Source organism: Mauremys reevesii, linkage group 1, assembly GCF_016161935.1.
Source record: "Mauremys reevesii isolate NIE-2019 linkage group 1, ASM1616193v1, whole genome shotgun sequence".
NCBI classification, from domain to species: domain Eukaryota; kingdom Metazoa; phylum Chordata; order Testudines; family Geoemydidae; genus Mauremys; species Mauremys reevesii.
In genome coordinates, this window is record NC_052623.1 from 170856123 (window position 1) to 170876056 (window position 19934).

The 19934-nt window shown below is 39.0% G+C and overlaps 1 protein-coding gene across 2 annotated transcripts in view; it reads left to right on the plus strand.

The window, feature by feature from the left end:
• The first annotated feature begins 39 nt into the window (after positions 1–39).
• The window catches only part of LTN1 (listerin E3 ubiquitin protein ligase 1), a 42001-nt gene continuing 22106 nt past the window's right edge, over positions 40–19934 (plus strand). The window contains exons 1-13 of one of the 2 annotated variants that reach the window (XM_039503748.1): positions 40–307; positions 4324–4527; positions 5172–5270; positions 6436–6666; positions 7548–7600; positions 8735–8915; positions 9747–9920; positions 13117–13307; positions 14194–14341; positions 14795–15583; positions 16209–16250; positions 17393–17585; positions 19196–19435. In XM_039503748.1, coding sequence (XP_039359682.1) covers positions 266–307; positions 4324–4527; positions 5172–5270; positions 6436–6666; positions 7548–7600; positions 8735–8915; positions 9747–9920; positions 13117–13307; positions 14194–14341; positions 14795–15583; positions 16209–16250; positions 17393–17585; positions 19196–19435 — 2587 coding nt within the window. In that variant the 5' untranslated portion in view covers positions 40–265. Of the gene's footprint in view, positions 308–568; positions 646–4323; positions 4528–5171; positions 5271–6435; positions 6667–7547; positions 7601–8734; positions 8916–9746; positions 9921–13116; positions 13308–14193; positions 14342–14794; positions 15584–16208; positions 16251–17392; positions 17586–19195; positions 19436–19934 lie in introns of those variants that run through there. The other variant, XM_039503737.1, reaches the window with a different exon arrangement.

The window sequence follows — 19934 nt, forward strand, 5'->3', positions numbered from 1 at the left end:
CGCGGGGGCGCGTTGTTGTGGCAGGGAAAGCGGGGGCTGCTCACGGGCTCCGCGGCCCCAGCCCGAGGGGGGCTCCGGGCTCAGCGTGGGGGCGGGCGGCGCAGGCAGAGGAATCTCCCCTCCCCCCGCCACGGCTCGGTCCCCACCCTCCTTCGCGCCGGGGGGAGGCTCCCCGGCCTGCAAGCACCGCCCCCGCCCCGGCCCGGCCCGGCTGTTTGCGGGTCCCGCTCCGGCCGCTTCCTGCTGCTGCGCCGCCGCCGCCGCCATGGGGGGGAAGAACAAGCAGCGAACCAAGGGCAACGTGCGGGTGAGTCCGGGCGGCGGCCGCTCACCGGGGGGGGTCCAGGCCGCTCCCAGGAGCAGGAGGCGACTGGCCCCTTCCCCGGCCTGTGCGGTGGGGGAGGCCCAGGCCCGGGGGGAAAGCGGCGGTGTCGCCCCCTGGTCTGCCCACGGGGTCCCAGCCCCACAGCCCTGGGGCATGTGTGCCTGGGAGTGACGCTGGGCCCGGGGTCTGCCCCACCGGTGATCGGCCTCTGGAAGAGAAGAGCAGGGGCTGGTACACTCCTGCTCACCTGAGACTGGGATCTTCCTAACATGTTACCCAGCCCGATCTAAGCTGCCAGGGTCAGGGCTGGGCTAGAAAAGGTTCGCCAGTGGCAAACCCGGCCAGTAGCGATGCACAGTATATGGGCAAAGAAGTGCTTTTCTGGGTGTTGTTCATACCCATTACCCCAATGAAATAAACCGTATTGACAAAAACACTTTTATGCAGGGGCAACTGCCGCTACGCTACGGCTTTTGGTCATATACCAGCATTGCAAAAAAAAAAAAATCTCCTTAGCCAACATGGCTACATCCCCAAAAATGTCTAGTGTAGTCTCATCTAAACACCAGTAGTGCTTGCTTACATGCTTGAGGGAATAATATCTTCCTTTGCAGGAGTCAGTGGGTGGAAATCTGTGGCCTGTGTTAGGAGGCCAGGAGATCAGAGGTCCCTTCTGGTCATAATCTGAAATGTAACACAGGTTCACAGGCCATACTTTAAAGCTGTGGTTCTCAACCTATTTACCATTGTCGGCTGCGTATGCAGCTCTGTATGTGGTACATGGGCCATATAGCCACACAATATATATACTAGATGTATGGCCCTGAGGATGTCACGTGGGCCACATCTGGTTGCTGATTGGGCCGCAAGTGGCCCACGGGCCTCATGTTGAGAACCATTGCTCTAAAGTCTGTTATCGTCCACAAGGAAATAATTGGCAACCCAAATTTGTATGCCTGTTCTCACGTTTTTGTTAATTCACTTGGGAACCATGACCTGCAGCCAACCCGTGTAAAACAAAGCAGGTTGAAACCCCTTTTATATTTAAATTGGGGGTGCAGCTTGCAGAGACTCAGCAAGCAATGTGACCATCCTGAAATACAGCACTGCCTTCAGGCGCCTGTCATCTCCATAGGTGGATTCTTGTCTGCTAGTAGAGTCGGCAGGACTAGCATGATTGCCTGGTATAAGATGGTGACTTTTCATTGGGGTTAGTCATATGCAAAGTTAAATATGTGCATAAACATCTGTGGGCTCATGACCTTTTTTCCTCTGTTACTTGTGAAGGCCTTTTCAGACAGCTGTGGGTAAGAGACTTCTTTTAAGAAGAGAAAGATGCAATCACAAATTGGCACGGGTCTTGAACTAATGTAGTACCTGTAATTACACTTAATTTATTTTAAATGTACAAGTTTTCAGCTTCTGTTCTGTATAGGCTCTTCTACTGCCACACCAGCATGGTATCTGAGGCCAAGATCCACAGAGGTATTTAGTTTCCTAAATTCCACTGATTTCAATGGAAGGTAGGAGCCTAGATATAGAGCCCTGCAAATATCTGTAGCCCTGTAGATATCCACTTTATATCTGCAGATATCGATGGACCATGTTTGTGGATTGTGAATGGATGCAGATCCAAATTTTATATCTAGAGCACTGCAAATCTGCGGATATCCGTGGACCATGTGTGCGGATCGGATGTGGATACAAATTTTGTATCTGCACAGGGCTTTACCTAAATACCTCTGTGGATCTGGACCTGAGTGCAATCCAGAAGTGATGTGACATCTGTCATGTGTGGTTTGTTCATTCTCTTCCCAGGGGAAGAATTATGTGTGCAGTGTAGTGTTTAGTTTGGGTAGAGTTTTTTTTTAAATATGTACACACTGCTATGTGTTTATATTAGGGAAGACAAACGAATGCTGGGAAATGCGTCATTAGGACAGATTTTAAAGTGACAGAAATTACTCAGTTCAAAGTTATGGTGGCCACATCAAGTGTAGTTTAGCCACCAGGTCTGTAGTAATTTTATGCCTAATGATCACAACATTTCTATTGTTTGTTTATTTATTTATTTTTAAAGAAAACACCAACAACTTGTGAAAGTTAACTGATACTTTGTTACACTTTTGCTGAAACTTTGGAACTAGGGCTGTTAATTAATTGCAGTTAACTCAAGTGATTAACTGAAAATAAACTAATTCGATTAAAAAAATTGTGATTCGTCACAGTTTTAATTGTCCCGTTAAACAATAGTAGAATACCAACTGAAATTTATTAAACATATTTTTGGATGTTTTTCTACATTTTAACATATATTGCTTTCAGTTACAACACAGAATACAAAGTGTACCTTGTTCACTGATGACCCTAGTTAAAAGAAAAAAAGGGTTAATTAAATTTGTGACTGACCTCCTTGGGGGAGAATTATATGTCTCCTGCTCTATGGTTTTACCACATTCTGCCATATATTTCATGTTCTAGCAGTTTTCGATGACAACCCAACACATATTGTTTGATTTAAGAACACTTTCACTGCAGATTTGACAAAACGCAGGTGCTAATGTGAGATTTCTAAAGATAACTACAGCACTCAACCCAAGGTTTAAGAATCTGAAGTGCCTTCCAAAATCTGAGAAGGATGGGGTGTGGAACATGATGTCAGAAGTCTTAAAAGAGCAAAACTTTGATGCAGAAACTACAAAACCGGAACCATCAATAAAGAAACTCAGCCTTCTGCTAGTGGCATCTGACTCATGATGATGAAAATAAACATGCATCAGTCCACACTGTTTTGGATCATTATCAAGCAGAACCTGTCATCAGTGTGGAAGCATGTCCTCTGGAATGGTGGCCGAAACATGACGGGGCATATGAGTGTTTAGCATATCTAGCATGTAAATACCTTGTAACTTTGGCTATTACCGTTCTATGCAAACACCTGTTCCAAGTAACAGATGACGTTGTAAATAAGAAGCAGGCAGCATTATCTCCTGTAAATGTAAACAAACTTGTTTGTCTTAGTGATTGGCTGAACAAAAAGTAGGACTGAGTGGACTTGTAAGCTCCAGAGTTCGACATTGTTTTGTTTTAAAGTGCAGTTATGTAACCAAAAAAAAAAAAAATCAATCTATATTTGTAAGGTGCAATTTCATGATCGATTGCACTACAGTACTTGTATCAGGTGGATTGAAAAATACTATTTCTTTTCTTTTTTACAGTGCAAGTATCTGTAATAAAAAATAATACTATGAAGTGAGCACTGTAAATTTTTTATTGTGTTGTAACTAAAATCAATATATTTGAAAATGTAGAAAACATCCAAAATATTTAAATAAATGGTATTCTGTTATCGTTTAACAGAGTGACTAAAACTATGATTAATCACAATTATATTTTTTAATCTCCTGATTAACCGCAATTAATTTTGTTAATTGTTTGACAGTCCTATTTGGAACCTATAGATCTGCTATGGAACACCTCAAAGAATCAGTCTTTTTGGAACATCTAGTCTCAATGCCTTAAAGAAGTGGGAGGCACTGATTTAAAATAAGCACAGGATTATCTTCACTGGAACAAGTTAGAGGACAAACTAAACTAAAGAAAAGCAATCATTTTCAATAATAATTCAATAATTCATGTGACATTGTGATGTTCCCCATTCCCCTAAATCTTCTCTTGCTCTTTGGGTTAATTTTATATTGTGAAAATTAATGAAAAATAATGAAAATATTGATCCTAAGGTTGAAAAATAAAATTACCATTTCAGATTTCTCTACTTAAAGCCCTGGTAGAATTTCTTAATGATAAGGCATATAATGTGAAACTTTTTCCTTGGAGCAGCAGATCAATTATAAGACACAAACCTGCAGGGCCATTTCTTCAAGTGTGATAATTTAGATTGTATGAAAATGGTTTACACAACCAACATTTCAGTAAGAAATAAAATGGTTTGAAAGGACATGAATAATTAATTGACTTCTCTCTCTTGTTTATATCAGCCCTCCAGCAGTGGCAGAGCTGCAGAGCTCCTTGCCAAGGAACGTGGAACAGTGCCTGGGTTTATTGGCTTTGGAACATCTCAGAGTGATCTAGGATATGTACCTGCAGTCCAAGGAGCAGAAGAAATAGACAGCCTTGTAGATGCTGATTTTCGAATGGTGCTGCGAAAACTCTCCAAAAGAGATGTGATAACAAAATTAAAAGTATGTGTATCCTATATCCCTTAGTTTACTTTTTAAACATCCTTTAAGAGAAAGATAACTTGAAAGTTTATAGGGTGAAATCCTGGTTACACTGACATTATTGATAAAACTCCCATTGACTTCAGTGAGATCATGGTTTAAGCCATAGAATCTAAAAAAAAATGGTGACAAAGTTGGATGTAACGAGTCCATTTGAGACATCTAGTTCTAATATTCATTTGTGCAAGGGTTCTTTTGATATTTTGCTTGGGAAGGGGAATATTTTTGTGTAAAGTGCTAGAAAGGAATCTACTAAAATAGTCAACTTTACTTTCCCACTAGCAAATTCCATAGCGCATACTGTAATTTGTTTAGCATCTTTGAAATACTTTTTGTGTGCCTCAAAAGCTTGATTTTGATTGTATGCAGTTTTAAATGTTTTGGAAGACCTTTAGAAAGGTCTGTCATCTGATTCTGATGCAAAGAGGATTTGCAAGAGTAACTCCAGTTAACTAGAGTTTTTAGACCCAATTGCAAGAAGTGAACCAATTTCTAGTTTCATGAGAATTACAGTACCAGGCAGTAGTTGGTAAATTTAGTAAATTTCAAGATATACATTCACTTGCAATTTTTTTAATCCCACGCTGTTGGTATTTTGATTTTAGGCTATGCAGGAGTTTGGGGCGATGTGTAAGGAAAGAGAATCAGAAGTTGTTAAAGGTGTTCTTCCTTACTGGCCAAGAATTTACTGTAAAATCTCACTTGTAAGTATTAAAGGACTTAGGTTATGACAGAAGTAAACCAACAAATAAAATTGCTCTGGGCAGTTTCTATGGTAATCCACAAGGCAATCAGATCGATACACCTAATTGTATATTTTTGTGGGTTGTCTAGTTTTTAAAAAAAACTGTTAGAACTTGGAGAAAAGCACTTGGTCCTAAGTGGTTGGGACACATCATCAGGGCAACGTGGGGAAGCTTTCATTGCTCATGCCTGTGCTGTGCCTGCTCTGTGGATAGAAGCTTTCAATCACTAGCACCTTAAATGAACATTATCCAGGTTTTTCAGCTTCATGTTTCAACAGAAGAAAGCTCTTTGGCTACATAAGCATGTATGCAGACAATGAGAACATCCACAGTTCTATGAGATAGGATTATTTAACGAATATAAAGCCTCATGATTTAGGGCATAAACACTTCTCCAACAGGAGTTAGGAAGAAACTTCACCTGTGGATCGGTTACTCCATAATTGTTCTTTATAAGAATTCTAGCATATGTCCCTAAAGCATCTGGCACTGTTGGAGGTAGGATACTGAAATAGATGGTTCTCTGTTCTGATGTGTTCAGAGATTCCTATGTTCCTATTAGGAGCCATGGAACATAAAAAATCTACTAATATATCAGTGCCAACAAATGCACGAGATTTACAAATCAATTATGCATGGTTCATGCAGACACCCAAATGTTTTTATGCTAATGAAAAAAGTTTCTTAATTGAAGGCAGTTTCTTATTTACCTTTTCTTGTTCTAACCTTTTTTGAACAGTAAGGAAAAAATCTAGACATGGATACAATATAAATACACCTCTACCTCGATATAACGCTATCCTTGGGAGCCAAATTTTTTTACAGTTTTATAGGTGAAACTGCGTTATATCGAACTTGCTTTGATCCGCCAGAGTGCACAGCTCTGCCCCCTCCGGAGCGCTGCTTTACCGCGTTATATCCGAATTCGTGTTTTATCGGGTCTCATTATATTGAGGTAGAGGTGTACAGTTATTTATTGTATATCTTACGCTATGCACAGTAGTTAATGGAATCCAAAGGGATTATAGCCCTTATGTGGTATGCTGCAGTGATGTACAGTTCATGATTATTCTTGGTATCAGAGAATGTATCTCTTTTAAAAAAAATCTTTATTTTAAAACAGGATCATGACCGCCGTGTTCGAGAAGCAACACAGCAAGCTTTTGAGCAACTTATCCTTAAAGTAAAGAAACACTTGGCTCCTTATTTAAAAAGTATCATGGGATACTGGCTGATTGCTAAGTGTGATACTTACTCCCCTGCAGCATCGGCAGCTAAAGTGGCATTTGAGACAGCTTTCCCTTCATGTAAACAACCTGAAGCCGTAGCATTTTGTAAAGAAGAAGTTCTGAATGTGAGTTTATAGAATACTATGTCCTTAAAGCTTTATGCAAGTAGTTGTCATCTGTTAATGAAGAGAGAAGATTTTTTTCTTGAAAATGTTAACTCATGCGTTCTTTGCATTTGCATTCAGAAAGATATAGTCTTCTTAACTGAAACTCCTATTAATGCTAATGGAGATTGAGACGAGGATACATTCCCCAATAGCTCCCTTAATTTTTCATAACCACTGAGGCTGCATGGGTCTGTAGAGCTATGTGGATATATAGGAACTAATTTATTTGCTATGCGTTTCCATATGCACAGCAGATGATGCTCAGTCACCAAGTTTGTTCCAAACAGCACTTACCCGTCACTGACAACAGATGCTGGCAAAATGTTGAGCTGAACTGGTTTAACTGCAGTAGTAGACTGGACCAATTTCCAAAAGCGTGGTTGTACCTTGTGCTGTGCAAGATGTATCTACACTAGGAAATCTATGTCTGGAGCAGAGCCATTTGAAGTAGGGGAAAATTAGATTATAAGGTTGATGGTTTGTGATTACAAAACCTTGATATGGAGTTTTTTGTTTATTTATTTAAATTCTGGAGATATGGGACTACTTGCTGTCAGAACAGTGGCTGTATGGTCTAACTGTGGTCAGATCATGGGACTAGGAGTCAGGAAACCAAAGTTCTGACCCTGGCTCTGCCATTGTTTCATATGACCTGGGTTGGTCAATTCAACTGTCTTTACCTTTGTTTCCTCATTTGTTAAAATGTGCCTAATAACTAGCTGCCTGCATCAGAGGGGTTTTGAAGCTTTATTATTTAGTGCTTACTCTCACGTGACTAACTTTTAGCTTGTGGTTAACTTTTACCTATGAAAAAATATGTTCTTCTGTATTTTATCTAGATGCTACAAGATCACCTTCTGAAAGAAACACCTGATACGCTCAGTGACCCACAGTATGTTTTTCTACTTACAAATTTATAGTTTAAAAGTTCAAATTTTCTTTCAAAAATTGTATTCTATTAATTTCAGTAGATGTAAAATGTATCTCACAAGGGAACAAATTGTAGATTTTTGCAGAAAATAAAAAGTACATTATAGTGAAGACATATTATGCCGTATGCAATTCTATAGAAAATATTGTTTTTTCTAGGAAAGTGCCTTTTTCTATACTTCACATCAAGCCTGTATAACTAGGCTTCCACACCAGCTTGTATTTAAGTAGGCTACCATGGGTGGCAACTGTGCTTGGGAATCTTGCTAGAACTGTGCTTTTGGGCTAGCAGCACACTTAACCCTGTGTCGTCGTGGGGAACAAAGCCAGGCAGCAGCAATGATGGTGGTGTTGGCTAAAATTTTCAGAAGCACCTAAAAACTCAAGTGTCTAAATTCTGTTGACTTTCAATGAGATTTAAGCATCAAAATTCCTAATTCGCTTCTGAAATTTTTACCCATCATCTAGTAATTCTTTCTATCTGATTCATGTGTATCGTTGAGTAGCTGGAGGGGAGAATTTCTTGACACAAGGAGGAGACAACAAAAGAAGAGGAAAATGAACTTCTGAAAATACTGTTTTAGCTAGAATTTTGCAACGTAAACGTGTTTAGTGTTTAACACACATACACAACTTATGGAAAGTTCAGTGTAGTTATATACACACTGCTGCAAGCTCTAGGGCCACGTCTATACTTACCCGCCGGGTCGACGCGGCGAGTTCGACTTCTCGGAGTTCGAACTATCGCGTCTGATCTAGACGCGATAGTTCGAACTCCGGAAGCGATAGTTCGAACTCCGGTACTCCACCGCGGCAGGAGGAGTTGCCGGAGTCGACCTTGGAGCCGCGGAGTTCGCTTCCGCGGCATCTGGACGGTAAGTCATTCGAACTAGGGTAGTTCGAATTCAGCTACGTTATTCACGTAGCTGAATTCGCGTACCCTAGTTCGAACCAGGGGCTGTGTGTAGACCAGGGCTAGGAAGAATCCTAGGATTTTCTTACCAAATCATATGAGAAGCCCATTAACGAATATGAATATACACATTTTGCTAGTTTTCAATTAATGCTTTAAACTTGTTTTTGTTTTTTACCTGAGAACTGTACCGGAGGAAGAAAGGGAAGCCAAATACTTTCGAATCTTGACATGTTCCTTGTTAGCCTTAAAGAAGTTGCTTTGCATGTTGCCAAAGGATGAGATTCATTCACTGGAAGAAAAACTAATACCTCTTCAATCTCAGAACAAATTTTGGAAATATGGCAAGCACAGCGTACCTCAGGTATCTGAACCTTTTTATACCATCTTTATTTTTATAGGCTTTTTCTACAAAAGCAACACTTGAAAACTTAGGGCACTAAGCCATCCCCAATATTGTGGAAGGAAAAAAAGAACCAAGTGCCTTGCCCAACTGTGTTTAAAACAGTCTTCCAATCACAAGATATATTGGTCCTGCTATAGGCAAACAAGTATCCGAGAAATCTCCTCCAATTTGTTCATTTGTTCCTTTGAGGTAGGCATCTACTTATTTGGAATTTGTGGCTGAAATACAGCCCTTTAAAATTCTTGTTAAAGAAGCAAGCTCCATAAACTTATGGATACATTTAGGCAGGTAATTTTCTAAATTATTTGATTGACCTTTATTCTGCCAAGGATTGTTGTTTGTGTTTATCAGTGCAGAACAACTACAACATTGCATTTCAGTGTTGGATAAAATGATTCGTTTAGTATGTCAAAGCATTTCGGGATGCTTGTGGATAAAAGGTACTCCATAAAAGGAAGAGAAGCATTCTGTATAATGTTGTACTTTTAAAAAAATATATAATCGTCTCTTCCAGTATATGGTCTAATAAAAAACTTTTGCCACTTAATGTCCCTATTTTTAAAATTTTTTTTACAGCTCTATGCACTAACTGAAAATTTGTTGTTTTGATTTTTGTGTGTGCTAAAAGTAGTATTTCAGACATGCCTATGTTGATATACCATTTCTTTTTAAAGTAAATCACAGTATATAATTAACAAGCATGGGGAAATTAGACCTTTGATTTGTAGAAGTGAATAAATATTGTAATCCATGGTTACTGAAATATTTTGTTTTTGTGGCTTACTTTAGGTTCGCTCAGCTTTTTTTGAGTTAGTTTCTACTTTCTGTCAGCTCCTTCCTGAATCAATGAAAGTTGAAGCACCAAGAGTTTGTCCCGCAGTTCTTCTCAGTATTGATGACAGTGATGCAGTGGTGTGTCCAGCTCTTTGGGAAGCTGTGCTTTACATCCTTGTTACCATTGAGGTAATGCAGGAAACTGAATGAGAACTTCTTTTCTTTATAAGTCAGAGGCTAGTGGTCTGTTCAAATATGTCAGACTTAACCTTTCATATCATACCAGTGCCCTTGCTTTGGGGTTAAGCAGAAGATATCATCAGTTTAAAATAAAGTAACCACTGTGAACCCCTTAGTACTGCAAAGTACTAAGTACTCCCCCACCCCCCAATTATAAGGACCTGATTTTCAGAGGTACTCAGCGCTCACAGCTCCATTAAAAGAAAATAAAAATTGTGTGTATCCGCCATCTGTGAAAAGCAGACAGGAATTTAGCATGTAATTAAACTGAAGTTGTGACATTTAAGAACTTCATAAGTATATAAAATAGCTTTTAAAAATACAAATATTTCTCTGTTGAATTATTTATTAGAATTTATAAAAAATGATGTGAAAGTTGTTCTTTATTCACTGTTTAGTTAGAGCCTGATACTGTAGCCACTCCACTCCTCAGATAAAATCCTGGTTTCATTGAAGTCAATGGAAATTCATTTAGTAATTCCATAGTGTCCTTTTTATAATTGGTGTTTGATGTATCTTGTAATTGTTGGTACAGTATGACCTATAATCATGTATGAAAATCAGCCTTCTGTTTACTTCATATATTATCAGTACAAATAATAAATGTAACTTTGACGATGTTTTTTCCCCTAGAATGTTTTGTGTGCCTTTTGGCTTTCATTCAAAATTTAACTTCTATGCAGTGTTGTTGTAGCTGTTTTGGTCCCAAGTTATTAGAGAGGCAAGGTGGGTGGACCAACGTCTATTGGTGAGAGAGAAGCTTTCGAGCTTACACAGAGCTCTTCTTCAGGTCTGGGAAACTTACTCAGGGCCGGTCTACACTTCAGTGAAGATGCTACTACACCGATGGGAAAAGGAAGGCAGGGGGAAAAGCAACTGGGGGGAATTGTTAGTTGGTTATAGATTGTTTTAATAAGCCATACATACAGTCTATTCAGTCCATGATTTTTGGTGTCTAGCAAAATTATGAATGTAAGCTCCCAGGCTCATCTTTTGAAAGTGTTGTGCAGGATTTTTTTGAGGATGAGGACTGAGAGGTCATATTTCGCTTTGTGAAAAGTGTTCACCCACAGATGATGTGGGGGGTTTGTCTTTTATCATTTTCCTGTGTGAGCTTATTTGAGAGCATAGTGTCTGTCTGGTTTCACCCACATAGTTCCTATTGGGGCATTTAGTGCACTGGATGAGGTACACCAATACTGTGATAGCCATATGTAGGACTCATGGATCTTTAAAGGTGTGTTGTGGGGAGTGTTGATCATTGTAACAATGGAGATTTGTCTGCAGGTTTTGAATTGTTGTTCTGGCAGGTTCTAGTGCCACTTTGAGTTGGTGTTTCCTGGTCTGTGGGGAGCTTGGTTCTGATGATGAGCTTGGAGAGGTTGGGGGCTTGTTTGAAAACCAGAAGAGGGGTTTCAGGAAAGTATGGGTTGTAGTTGTTTGATGATACTCTGTATGGGTTCTGGGGAGGCCAGGCGGTAGGTGACAACTAGGTGTGTGCAGTTGGAGGGGGTTTTATTTCTTTATTGAAGCAGGTTCTCTCAGGGTATTTGAGTGGCCCATTCCATGATGTGATCTACTTCTTCTGTCCTTCAAACAACCTTCCAACCTCTCCAAGCTCATCAGCACAAGCATGGACTGAATAGAGACACTGGATTTAGGGCTTATTACAACAATCTATAACCCACTAACAACCCGCCTGCCCCCCCCCCCCCCAGCTACTTCCCACTCCCTCCCTCCCTTTCTTCCCTATGACTGGAAGGGTGTTAATGGGTCACTTTACTTTGAATGGTCCATTGAAATGTGCGTTAATTACTTATGCTAAACAATCTGTTCAACCTTGTATTTAACTGTGACACTCTGAAGCCAGTTCGAAACTACAGACCTGTATCCGTATAACTACATCACTCAGGGGTAGACCTAACCCCCTATGTAGAACGCGCTATGTCAATAGCAGAGCTTCTCCCATCAACATAGTTACTGCTTCTTGGGGAGGTGGATTAACTATGCCAACAGGAGAAGCTCTTCCATTGGCATAGGAGCATCTTCACTGAAGTGCCACAGCAGCGCAGATGCAGCACTGTACATGAAGAGAAGCCCTGAGTAAGTTTCCCATAGCTGAAGAAAAGCTCTGTGTAAGCTCGAAAACTTGTCTCGCTCACCAATAGGAAGTTGGTTTAATAAAAATATATACTATATATACTTGTTCATTAGCCCGTTCGTTTATAAGCCAACCCCCCAAGATGGATAAGTAAAAATAGCAAAAACTGTATTTCCCTTTCATAAGCTAACCCTATATTTTAGTGGTTGGAAAACGTTGGCTCCCAGCCCATCAGGGTAAGCTGCTGGCGGATCAGGACATTTTGTTTACCTGGAGCATCTGCAGGCACGGAGCCCCTCAGCTCCTAGTGGCCATGGTTTGTCATTCCCAGCCAATGGGAGCTCCCATTGGCTGGGAATGGCGAACCATCGCCACAGGGAGCTGAGAGGCACCATTACTGCAGATGCTCCAGGTAAACAAAACGACATTTTGTATTAGATATTCAATTCAATGATTCCATAGAGTTTAAAATCATAAATTTTGGCGTAGACCCATTTATAAGCCGATCCCCACTCTTTGATGTGTCTCTTTTTTACCAAAAATATTCGGCTTCTGAACGAGTATATACGGTACATATAGATGATTTGTCTCAGTTCATAATTTAAAACTCATTACAAAATACGAATACTTATAACCGTAGTGACTCTTTATGAGACCTAATGCCTGTTTTTTGGAGGTGGTGAGTTAAACCTGGGACTGTCATAAATGTAGCAATATATTATAGTAAGCTATTTTACAAAGCAATATTATGAGTCAAAAGATCACTCAAGACAAAACCTTCTTGATTTAAGTCGATTACCCAGAAGATCTCCGCTGTGTTAAAACAAGATTTTGTTCTGAAGTCTGCTAAACCTTAAAATTCACTAATTTAAACGGAAATATTTAGAGAGAAAATGAGTTTTAAAAATACTCAGGGCAATTTAGATTTGGTGATAGCTTGCTCTTACTGCAGTGTAGGGAGCTAGACTAGATGACCCACCTAAGAGCTCTTCCAAACCAACTGAGTCTGGTTTAATTTATTCCTGTAATTATTTCTTTCTGTAGGACTGTTGGAGTCATGTAAATGCCAAAAAAGGAGTTCTGCCAAAACTATGGATAGTACTTCGAGAAGGCGGACGAGGTCTAGCTACTGTTATATATCCTAATCTCTTGCCATTGATTAGCAAGGTACCTCATGGCATTACAGAACCAAAGCTGGACTTTTACAGAACTTTTTTCAGCTCAATAATTCAAGGGTATGTGCCACAAATGCATGATATTAGATGAAATATTTATTATAATGTTTATTTATGTTTGGAAACACATCAAAAGACCGTTACGTTACTTAAAGCATTTTAAAAGATGTAAAAGGCAACAGAGAGTCCTGTGGCACCTTATGGACTATCAGACATAATGGAGCATAAGCTTTCGTGGGTGAATGAATACCCACTTCGTCAGACGCATGCATGCGATGAAGTGGGTATTCACCCACGAAAGCTTATGCTCCAATACGTCTGATAGTCCATAAGGTGCCACAGGACTCTTTGTTGCTTTTTACAGATCCAGACTAACACGGCTACCCCTCTGATACTTAAAATATATAGAAGCAGCAAAGAATCCTGTGGCACCTTATAGACTAACAGATGTTTTGCCAGACTAACATGGCTACCCCTCTGATACTTAAAATATATAGATATCAGAAACTGAATTCTGTAAACTGTCTGCCTGTCTCCTCCTTCCTGCTGTGATCCCTTGTCCCTTTCTCTCTTCAAGACTGCACACAAAAAGCATAGGTTTAAAAAGTGGCACTATATTTTGGGTGCATTTAAAACTTTAGATTCAATTAAATAGTAGAGGCTGCATTTGTCTGTTGAGCCACAAATGTGTTTCATCCTTAATTGTATTTTTATGAATAAGTAAACTAGACTAAAGAGCAGCATGCTTAAATGGCCACGTTTCTAGTTGTGATTTATGTAGAACTTGTTTTCTTGAATTTTTATTTTGAGGTCACTTATAGATTTTCTTATCTCTTTTTCCTCAAATGAACAGCACCTATGGTATTACATTAAAGCACTGTAATCAGATTGTAATCAAGGAACAATGATTATTTATTTTTATGTCTCCTGATTTACATGTATTTAGGTTGTCAAGTGAGCGAGCCATAGCTAGCCATTCAGAGTGTTCTGCAATTATATCTGCATTTATGGAGTGTTTACGATTTGCCATGCTACAGAATTTAGGTGAAGAAGATGAACAAAAACAAATTCAGCAGATGCTTATATGTGATCAGGTATATATTATGTAAATATTTTAAAAGTTCTTGTTCTCAGTTTTGTAATTTCACAGTTTTAACTTGAACAAAACTGTGCAACACTTCAATGCAAATTTATTCACCAATTAAAAAAAAATCCCAGAAAATCTAAGGAAAAATAACTTTGGCTGTGTTTTTATATCCTCCTTCCCATAAAACCAAACCCTCTGACAGAGTGCGGAATTATTATATGAAACCTCAATGTCTTTAACAATAAAGCATAAATGTAATGGATAGGGGTTTGTAAATGTTTAATAGAAGAGGTTGGGTGGGTTAGACGTTTTGCTAATTCTGTTTTCAGGATTGCTGTTAAGTTGATATTTAATAGATGTTAAACACTTTGTTTTGCTTCCTGAGATTGTCAGTATTAAAACTATTATCCAGTTGTGTAAACATTTAGTTACTAAAACTTTCTTGCATTTCTGTTTGTAGTTAATTCCTCTCATTGAAGCTGTGCTTAAAGAGACCAGGTTACAAATTGGTCCATTGTTTTACCAAATAGCAGAAACACTGAGCTCCTGGGAAACAAAGACAGAAATCTTAAATGATGATGGCACAGCTGAAACTTTCCGGAGACTCTTGTCGAATTTCTGGGACAGTCTCTCAAAAATGTATGTACTCCATGTTGATGCAGCAGATGCTGATGAGAAATCTTTGGTTGCTATATCCTGTATGCTACAAATTCTGCAGAGCCCAGAGAACTCAATGAAACCAAGCAAAAGAAGAACCATAAAGATCAGATTTACAGATGAGAATAAATCTGAAATAAACACAGAGAATGGGAAGCCTGCTGAAGTGACAAATAATGGTGAATCTGAAATACTGACTGATCCACCACATATTTTGTTTCTAAGGAAAGAACCTTTAGAAGATTTAGTCTGTAGCCTTGCTGAACTGAGTATTGTGTATATCAGTGAACAGAAGTCTGATCGGCACTTAAAGTTTCTCTCTGCTTTGCTCAACTCCTTCCCTTCTAGCAGAGTTTTTCAAGTGCTGTTAGAGCAGGAAAATGATGTGAGTGCTGCTCAGACTGAATCCCAGGAAGATGTAAAACTTCAGCATGAAAATCCATCAGTACGGTTTTTGCATCAGAATTTAATAGCTTGGTTGAAAGAAGACTGGAGGAAAGAGACAGATTTTCTGGTTGATATTTTGTATAGTGTCCTTAGGTGTTGTAACAATAATACAGAGCGCAAAAATATTCTTGATGACTTAACTAAGGTAAGGCTTTCTTTTTTACTTTGCAAATAGAAGAATTTATATAATGACTGTCCTGATTTGTGGGCTACAACTGGCAGTGGGAATAATAGTTATTTTGGATCTGGAAAAGTTATTCTGAGTCAGAATACATAACATATTTGTTTTGGATAAATATGGCAAAGGGAAGATGGAATTAAGAGAGTTTGGAATTAGAATACTAGGAACGTTGTTATGACATTAATATGTTTATCCCTTTCACTTGACATAAATATACTGTACTGAAAATAATCTGAAGATACATCTGAAGATTTTTGTTCCTAAATTACCATCTTCATACAATATGATTTATAGTATTAACCTGTAGCCTTTCTCTTAACCACAGTCACTTCTACCCATTTTGATCTAGTTGACAGGAGAAACATAGGTTGCCATTAAATTGGGCAATTATAATTTCTTTCATTGATTATTGGCTGCTAAATAATCATAATTATGAGAATAACCTATGTTCACTACTAAGGCTTTACAACTTCTACACATCCTTTTCAGAAATTAAAATTGGACAATAAATAGAGATTGCATTAAGCTTTCTTATCCTAATGGAATATATTTTATTAACTATATTTTTATTTATTTGTTTTTCCACTAGATGGATCTGAAGTGGAGTATTTTCCTACAAGTAATTCAAAAGGTATATTCTTTGGGAATTTTATTCTTATTTTGCATGCATACTTTTGGATACTTTCCAATCTTTAAGTGATAGGATTTCAGTTAGTTAAACTGGAGTAGACTACAAACTAGTCTGATTTTCACAGTTTGAAAATCTAGTTATAATTAAATTTGAAACAGTGCTGTTTTAGTATAACTTAAATATAGCACCTCTCTCACAAGCCCATGGTAGGTAGCATTAGAAACTGAAGCACTTCTTCAGGGGTTCTCAAACTGGGGTTGCTGACAGCCCTGAACCCCCATTAAATTAAATTATCCCCTTCTCCCTGTTTTTAATTTATATGCGAGGGGCGTCACACTCAGAAGCTTGCTGTGTGAAAGTGGTCACCAATACAAAAATTTGAAAACCACTGACAGAGGCAATGCATTGCCTGTATTGTGAACTTCCATCTTCAGCATGTCTCATCTTTGATATAGAGGGGCTCCTTGTCCATTCATATATAGAAGTCTCTAATGTGGTCAGTTGGGTGGCATGTGTTATATAGACTTCCATTCCCCTGAGCCATTTATTCTCGACAAAACAGAATCACACTGTGCATATATACTTTAGAACGTATGATGTGTACATTCAACCACTATTTGGAAACCCCAGAAATACTGACTAATTAGGACCAAGTTATTTTACTTTATAGGCATTTGTATAGCATTTATCACCATATTATCTGAGCAACTCACAAACATTCGTTCTTGCAACAGTCCTATGAAGTAAAGTAGTATTATCCCCATTTTTACAGATAGAGAACAGAAGCACAGAGAAATCTGTGTCTTGCCTGAAGTGATATGTGAAGTTGGTAGCAGAGCTGGGAACTGAACCCAGATCTCTTGATGCCCAGTATCAATGTCATCCCTCCTCACTTATGGATGCCTCACACTTTAAAATTCCTTCCTGTTTTCTATTTTTTATTATTTATAATAATTGTCTCATCACCTAGCAGAATTTTTCCGCCAGTATATAATTTGGCATTAGTTTCTGGAAAAACGCTGACATTATAACTTGGCATTAATGTCTAGGAATGAAGTATTTTCTCTAAAGGCTAATACATACTAATCCTATCTCCTTAAAGTTATTAACCTTGCAAAAATAGTTGTTTTCTTGTAATTCAGGCATGCTCGGACTCAGTGAAACATTCATTAGTCTCTGAGTGGCTGAAAGGCGACGTACTAGGGGAGAAGCTTGTAATACTAGCAGATGATCTGTGCTATAAGGGTTTGAAAACCACAGCAACCTCATCGGAATTGTACTGTTCGGAAAGATGGACCCTCCTGAGTTTGGTATTATCACAGCATGTTAAAAATGGTAGGTGAATTGCTACTGGGGGTGGGGGGGTGAACATCTTGAGGTTATTCACCATATCACATTTTGTAACATCTAGCTGCTTCTCTGTTTATATTTACCTGAGCTAGTATACTATGGCCTTTTAATTTCATTAAAACTAACCTGGAGTAGCGACTTGATATGCTTCCATTTCCATGTAACTGTTAACAGGATTAGTGTTAATCTTCTTTCTTTTTAGATTTTCCATTTCTCTCATTGTATAATTCTTTAATGCAAAAATTGGATTTACTAAATGATTGACTGCAGAATAGACCATACCATCTGAAGTTTACTGTTCAGAAAGTAGTGTCAAATCAGAAGGGTTATGGATCCACATCTGAACCCTCTGATCTCAGACAATAGAAACAATTTATAAGTCGCAAAGAATCCTGTGGCACCTTATAGACTAACAGATGTTTTGCAGCATGAGCTTTCGTGGGTGAATACCCACTTCTTCGGATGGAAGCATCCGAAGAAGTGGGTATTCACCCACGAAAGCTCATGCTGCAAAACATCTGTTAGTCTATAAGGTGCCACAGGATTCTTTGCTGCTTCTACAGAACCAGACTAACACGGCTACCCCTCTGATAATTTATAAGTCCTCAGTCTTCTTATTTGGGGCACATACACTGAGAGATGTATGGTACACCTTTGTGAGTAACTGCCTGTTCCAGCTGTTGCTTCTCTTGTGTGGCAAGTGTGATATACACCTCGATATTAATGAGTTTCATCTTCTGGTGTATTACCCAATTTTAAAGTCAATGTATTTATAATGCTATAATTTTGTTTAGCTTGCTAGTATTTATTAAAATGCTTGCAGTAATGTTCCCTAGTTTATTTGAAGGCTGGATTCTTTTTTGGTGCCCAAGAAGTGGTTCATAATTTCCCAAGAGATGCACCAGTCAGATGAATGCATACTGTAGAATAGATAGATCTTCATAATACTATTGTGTTTTGCTGTTGGGTCCCAGAGGAGGGTGTAGGAAACTTGCTCACAGAAAAGAAGTCAGTCAGACTGACCGGCTTAAAAGTCCTAATGCAGTGCTCCGCAATTGAATGTTTGCCCTATCATGAGTCGGTGTCAGGCATTTCAGTGAATGGCTATGGAACTGGAGGTATTGCTGCACGTATACCATTCATTTTGGGCAAAATGCTTGTGTAACAAACTACCCAGAATATGTTGGGTGTGTTCCATCAGGTGTTGAAGAGCTAGAACAGGGGACCCCAACGCAGTGCACGCGGGCACCATGGCGCCCACGGGGGCATCTAAATGTGCCTGCATCCTGGCTGGCGGTCGAGCATCTGCCACAAGCGGCGTCATCCATGCCACCAAATTTCAGCGGCATTTCGGCGGATGCTCGACCGCCACCACGGCCAGACGAAAAAGGTTGGGGACCAGTGAGACATCTTTGACTAGAGTGAAATGAATCAAGCTGTAGCACATACAAAATTAAAGCAGACTCTCCCCTTCATCTTGCTTTCAATATTAGTGAATCTGGAAAAACAGGCAAAGACTGTTTATAGCATCTGATGGCTTCCGTCGGATCTTACTTGTCACACAGTTATCATAAAGTCTTTTTTTTTTTAAATAGAATCCTTGATTGGTGAAATTTATGTTGAAAGAATTATTGATCATCTTCAAGCAGCTCTTTCAAAAGCTAAGGATCTTTCTGAAGCTGGAAATACTGAACCATCAGTATCATTCATATGTGACGTAGCCTCTAACTTTTTCAGCTCAGTTAAAGGGTGCTTACTGATGCCATCTTCCGAAGACTTATTGTTCACTATTTTCCAACTATGTGCTCAGAGCCAGGATGCTACACACTTGTCAGGTAACCCGATGCAGGAATTACTTTGTAAGCTAAAATCTGACTTTAGAACATTTATTGTTCTGATTTTATTTGCATATGTGTTTAATGTTGGTTTGTATTAAAGGTTGATCTTCAGGGCAGTAGTAGAGAAAAGCCACCTCCAGAAATTTAAGGTTTTGTGCAAAAAAAATCCACAATATATTACCCAAGTAATATCCACATAAAGCGGGATCAGTGTTTCTCAACTGGTCAGTTATAACTAGAGCTGTGTGACGTTTTTCAGATTAATAGTTGCAGTTTCTGGTTGACCAAAACTGTTCACAAATTTGTGTCTAATTTGCCAAATAGTTTCAACCAAATTGAAGAAGTTATAACATTTTGGTAATGTTGAAACATTTTGTTTTGATCTGAAAACTTTATTTAGACTTTCAGACATTTTGACAAAAGCAAAGGAAAGGATTCAGGAACAGGTGCTGATGGTGGTACTTCCCTTTTATGCTGTGGCCCATTTGTCAGGGCA